The 6,172-nt window shown below is 40.1% G+C and overlaps 1 protein-coding gene across 3 annotated transcripts; it reads left to right on the forward strand.

Annotated features, from left to right (window-relative positions):
- Window positions 1-2,524: 2,524 nt before the first annotated feature.
- On the forward strand, window positions 2,525-5,409 carry LOC149844410 (cyclin-U1-1-like). 3 transcript variants are annotated; one of them, XM_089994450.1, is made up of 3 exons: window positions 2,525-2,965; window positions 4,676-4,737; window positions 4,915-5,021. In XM_089994450.1, the coding sequence occupies exons 1-2, from the start codon at window positions 2,538-2,540 to the stop codon at window positions 4,734-4,736; spliced, it is 489 nt and encodes a 162-aa protein (XP_089850576.1). In that variant the 5' UTR covers window positions 2,525-2,537; the 3' UTR covers window position 4,737; window positions 4,915-5,021. The 3 variants fall into 3 exon arrangements, with proteins under 3 accessions (XP_089850576.1, XP_089850562.1, XP_089850568.1); XM_089994436.1 differs by lacking the exon at window positions 4,676-4,737 and having other exon boundaries at window positions 4,915-5,409; XM_089994442.1 differs by lacking the exon at window positions 4,676-4,737 and having other exon boundaries at window positions 4,942-5,409.
- Window positions 5,410-6,172: the final 763 nt, after the last annotated feature.

Below are 6,172 nucleotides of genomic sequence, written 5' to 3' on the forward strand. Positions count from 1 at the left end.
GTATGAAATTTCACAAATCCTACCTGGCTCCATGTATTATTCGGACAACCTGACCCATTGACACCGCTATGTTTTACCAGAATTCTGATTAAGATCCACAATTGTCCAATTATTACTTTTATCAGGTATGGACCAACTCTGGTTTATGTAGTCCTATAAGGACCCAAGTATGATTTTTCCTACATCAGGTGATGGTCCGACCCGTTGACATCTCTAGTTATATCTGGTTAAGAAAATGAAAATGTAAACTCATCTGATATAATTTAAAATATGGTTTTTTATTAGTGATGTGTATAAGATACTTAGGTAAGGTCCAGCCAAGTTGGATATCAAGCACAAGTTATAGCTGAAACCTTATTTGGACATTTATTCTGGTGGGGTTTGGGTCTGCCCGAGTCTGTGTTACAGGGAGACCATTTGGTTTCCTGTATCTAGGGGCAATGCACGACAGAACAGACTCGCAATGTGACACGCTATGGCATGGTTTTTAATAAATTTATGTTTTTGCTGGATTTATATTTTTATTAATAAGCATATTTTTATATTATAACAATTAAAATATAAAATTTGTATTAACTAATAAAAATACGCGTCCACTAAATTACTATTAGAAAAACCATGCACATTCATGTCTCATATTCATATCGTATCTATGTCTATATCTACGTGACGTGACATAGCTGAGGAATAAGGGGGTGTAAGTGCATTGAATATGGTTCGGATCATACCATATCCAAAATCTGAGTCTGAAATTCAAACCGTAGGTCTGAATTCGAGCCAAGATATGAATAATATCGGCGGAGTTGGAGTTGAATTTGGATCTGAAACATATGTGGTTACTGGATACAGCAAAAAGAGATGAGCATGTTGGTGTGAATCTTTAGGGCTGTCCAATTGGTTGCGTTAGTACCTGCCTTTAAAAAAAAATAAAATTGGTTGCCTTTGCGTCGGGTACATTTCTTTCTAGCCATGGGCATAAAAATTGACAACCTGAATATTATTGGGTTGACCCGAATCTGTTTCTAGTAATATGTGGACCGGGTTTGGATTATAATTTTTGTTGGATATCCAACTTGACTCAGTTTTTTTGCTGGAACCTAATCCAAGTGTGTGTGTATATATATATATATATATATATATATATATATATATATATATATATATATATATATATATATATATATATATATATATATATATCTGTTAGCTCACTACCACTTTTCTGGCCTACCGCCGGTTTACCGGGCTTTTGAAGGGTTTTTTTTTTCATGTTCTTTAATATACATACTATTGGGCATAAGAGTGGATGACAAATGATCGAACGATGCTCTTCCATTAGATTTTTTGCGCAAAACTGGACATTTAGCAGTGGTCTCAGCTGCTGTTAAATGTCAAGTTTTGCGCAAAAAAGTGCCGGCCGCTGATTGCGTGCACGTCTCATAACAGTCATCCACTGTATAATATATATATATATATATATATAGAGAGAGAGAGAGAGAGAGAGAGAGTAAATTTATGAAATTATACAGATCCGCCTTTAGAATTCAATTTTCATAACCTTGCAAAACCTGAAGCCAAACCCAAATCGGACAACTTGACTTGTTATTTGGGGAGTTTTGGGTACACCCTGATGTGTCGAATACCCCGACCTGTTGACAGTTCTACCAATCTCATTAGATCCAAAAAAACAGGCCAGGTCATGCATGGACACTGCTTTACGGCCCCTATCAGAAACTCTGTCAGATACAGGCCAAACCGCAGACGTGCTTTTGCCTGACTACCCGGACCCGACGTGCTGTGGATCCAGCAGTAGCTTGTCCAAGCTATCCTTGTAAATTATGCAGCCTGGGTCATTATGTTTTTGCTCCGGTTGGGATCCAACATGGTCGGAAATTTAGTGTAGTTTTTTTCTTTTTCTTTTTGGTAATCCAACGGAAAACCTTCCATCACTGCCCACATGGGATTACACCCTGCTTCAACATTGTGTAAAGAACGCCATCCGTGGGTTTCGAATTTGTGTTATGCTGTCAATTTGGTGACATTCACGAGTCACCCCTACCATATGAGCAAAGCCTTTGTGGGCGAATCCGTTGTAGATATGGGCCCGTTTTGAGTTAACCTTGTGCCGAAACAATTTTTAGAAGTACAGAAATTCCTTCCCATCTCTTTCCTATGGAAAAAAGTACAGAAATTCGAGCCATCAGAATCACACGTGATGGCTTCCCAAAGTTACTCTAACGCTCCAGATCGGCTCACCCTCATCAGAGACCCAATCTTACCCGTCCATTCTTTTGTCCCACAACAGCACAATCCAGCTGGCTTAACCATGCCTTTTTGCAGCTTTATCCTCCCCAACGTGTCATCGTCCCATTGGCTGTAAAAGGCAGTTGATAAGGATGACACATGTCATCACGGTAGAATAGCAATCTGACGAATCACAGCGTGCTGACGCGGCACTGTGAAGGAACAAAAGCCCGCAGGCAGGACACTCTGCTTAGCAGAGTGCTGGTCCAGTTATGGGCAGGGACACGAAGTAGATGCAGCCGGTGGGCTCCTTCGATGCCGCGGACGACTATGAGGGAGGGGAGGGACGGGGCCGGGGCCGGTCTGAGCCGGATAACAGCGAGGAGAACGCATCAGCGATGCCGCAAATACTCATGGTGCTGTCGCTGGTGCTCGAGCGGCTGGTAGCCCGGAACGACCAGGTGGTCTCCGGCCTCGCCGTGAGCCCGGCGAGCTCGGGGCTCAGTGTGTTCCATGGGGTGAGGGCGCCTAGCATCAGCATTCCCAAGTACCTGGAGAGGATCTACAAGTATACCAACTGCAGCCCCTCCTGCTTTGTTGTTGGGTATGTTTACATGGACAGGCTGGTGCACAAGCACCCGGGCTCGCCGGTGGTCTCCCTCAACGTGCACCGCCTGCTTGTGACTAGCGTTATGGTGGCAGCTAAGGTGCTTGACGACGTGTAAGTGGTTCCTACTTTTCTTCATGGAGCGAAATGGGGTCTCCTTTTTGTTTTTTTGTTTTTGTGGAAGAGGGGGGGGGGGGGGGGGTCTGGTTTTGCCTTTTCTTTTCATCTTTTTGGCAGCTGGTGTGTGTTTTAATCACGTTATTTGCTTTGGTTTGCTTTTTTTTCATGTTTTTTTTTGTGGGGTTTTGAGTGGTAGAGGTGTTCTTGCTTGAGTCGTGAAAATTGAGAAGGCAGGTAAGGTACCATATGGCGAAGTTGGTATTTTAGTGCAAGTTTTGGCCTTCTGCTCTTTTTTTTATTTCAACAAATTATTGTTTCAAAAAATGGCCTTCCCCAAGTTCTTTATTAGCCTTTTTTCCCCTTACAATTTTATCCTTAGAAGTGTTAAACAGGGCAGTGAAGATGAGTTTCAGCCGTCGATGCAACTCTTTCTTTTCATTTTTCTTTTGACATGATTTAACTCATCAAAATGTGATGAAAATCATCTTTCCTAGTAAAATTGATTGTCGTTAAGTTTCTGAATTGAGATTTTTTCATTACCTTATAAGACCCATAAAATGTTGTTATAATAATTTCTTTTGGTATCCCAAGTCCCAACCTACTAAAAATTCTTGACTGGGAAACAGACCCTATTTGGAACCAGCTAGGAACCCTCGATTTCTTAGCAGCAGTATTGAATTCCAAAATATAGGAACTTTGAGAAAAAATCGATTTTAAAAAGGGTTTTTGGTTGAAACCAAGTGCTTGCTTATACGTTGTCTACTCAAAAGCCCTTAAGAGGAGAAATCATAAGAACAAGCTGCATTTTGGTTGAAACCAAGTGCTTGCTTATACGTTGTCTACTCAAAAGCCCTTAAGAGGAGAAATCATAAGAACAAGCTGCATTTTGGTTGAAACCAAAGTGTTTGCTTATATATTGTCTACTCAAAAAACTCTTCTGACGGGAAATTTGAAATATGGACATTGTCAGTCGTTTCTGAAAATCCAGAAATTAAAGGATCTTTAGGATTTCCTACTATTCCTAGTATCTAGAACTGAAAAAATATAAGAAATTTTGATTCATCTGCATTCAAGAGTAGGCTTCAAGGCCAAAGCAAGGGCACACATGCAATATGAATGAAATTTCCGAAGAATTCTGGATTTTTCTGTGGTATCAGAACGCAATGCTCTAAGAATCATCCTCTGGGAGTGTATTGCTCATAGAATCTAAAGCAGTGGGGGTGACAATTGCCGACAATGTGCTGTCTTTTTTTCTATATACTTGGCATTTTATTATAGTGATGTTATTCTTGTGGGAACCTTGCGGTTTGGTCAGTACTTCCTGTCCTGATGTCTAAAATTGTGCAAGCCGGCTTGTAAGTTTTCTTCCCCGCCCTTACTATATGGAGAAATTGCACTCGGGATTTGAGACTTGGATTAGGGGGCGGACACACATGGACTTAGCTTGCTGTATCTACAATTGGGCAAGCCGGTTTGGTCTTAGCTTGCTGTATCTACAATTGCCATCCCATCGGCATAAAACTCCGTGGGCGCATCGTTCGACCTGCAGGGTGCCTTTTGCTTCACCTTGCCAATGGGGGCGGACACACATGGACTCAAACTTAGGGTAAGGGAACAGGAAGACCTCCCTATCGCAAGACTATGTTGGGTGGCCTGTTAAGATCCTGGTGGTTAAAGAGTTCTGATTTTGCGTACTTTAATCAGCTTAGGGCCTTATGATGTATTGGTTAGACACCTAACACAACCCTTCGAGGTCTGCATATAAGGTAGTTAATTGTTGATCAATTATACTTATGTATATTACTTTGCTTAATTAACATATTATGCTGTAGATCTGGACTATATGACATGCCTGGTAGCTTGTGATATTATTTTGTTTATATCCTAATCAAATTGTTAAGAAGTCATCCTTATACCTATCGATGTCGTTTTGGGATTTACAGGCACTATAATAATTCATTTTATGCCAGAGTTGGGGGTGTGAGCAATGAAGAACTTAACCGGCTAGAGCTTGAACTGCTTTTTCTTCTGGACTTCAGTGTCATGGTGACATCTCGTGTGTTCGAGAGCTATTGTCTGCATCTGGAAAAGGAAATGATGTGGTACTCAACTGAAAGGAAAATAGAAAAGCTGTCACCATTGCTTCTGGACAGTGAAAAAGAGGCCTTGACTGAAGAGACATGACCCTGTCAACTGTACAATGATTATGTTAATAGACAATCTGCTCTAGCTCTTCTACTTAATAGAGAGGCTTGGTTATCTAATCTTCCTTAACTGCTCTTAGATTTGGAAAGAATGTGAAGTATGCATCATACATCCAAACAAAATATATAAGTTTTAGTTCTTTACTTAAGGAGTAGAGATTGTAATCGACACCATCTCTTCAAACTAATCCCCCACAAAATGCAATACCTATACAAGAAATTTTTTTGTTATGATATTTATCCTCTCTTTTGTTTCAAAGAAGTGTTGCAATGTGACATAATAATCATTGCTTTAACTGAGCAAATTGCAAAGGCATGCACAGTGACAAACAGGAGTTATACTGGTAAGGGTATACCACCTAGCATTTTCACCATTTTTTTCCAACTGAAAGCTTATTTCGAAATTTTGATTACTTTTAGATTAGGGATGTAAACGGTTCAGATTCGGATTGGATGTACCCAATACCATATCCGACTAATCGGATGTGGGCTAAACGGATTCAAATTCAGACTAGGATGGTGAAAAGCTCATACCAAATCCACTTTCTTACATGTAAACGGATACAGATATCCATCAAATTCAGATATTTATTGGATTAAGTAGCAAAAAATCAAAACCATATCCGCATCCGATTATAATAGGATATGGTTTTAACTTTCCAAATGCAACTGAATGGAAACAAACTCGGTCGTGATTGACATCCCTATTTTAGACTGAATTTTCTCTTTAATGATGTTGATAAGATGGTTGGGCATGATGAAAGCTAAAGTGGATTCTTCTCAACCAGGATCTAGGACAAAGCAATCTTTACAAAATGATACAGATAATACTCTGCACACAGACAAGCAAAAACATGCACTATGTATCTGCCACGTAAATTATTGGATCTTTCAACGTCTGACATTATTGACCATTATTTTTCTCTTCCTTGTTTCTGCCAAAAAAGTGGGTCCAATTTCTCATTCTTTCTGTTAGTCTTTTAGCCCTGAATACATA

The sequence above is a fragment of the Nuphar pumila genome, chromosome 2, assembly GCF_984573655.1.
Source record: "Nuphar pumila chromosome 2, dmNupPumi1.hap1.1, whole genome shotgun sequence".
In the NCBI taxonomy this organism is placed as follows: Eukaryota; Viridiplantae; Streptophyta; class Magnoliopsida; order Nymphaeales; family Nymphaeaceae; genus Nuphar; species Nuphar pumila.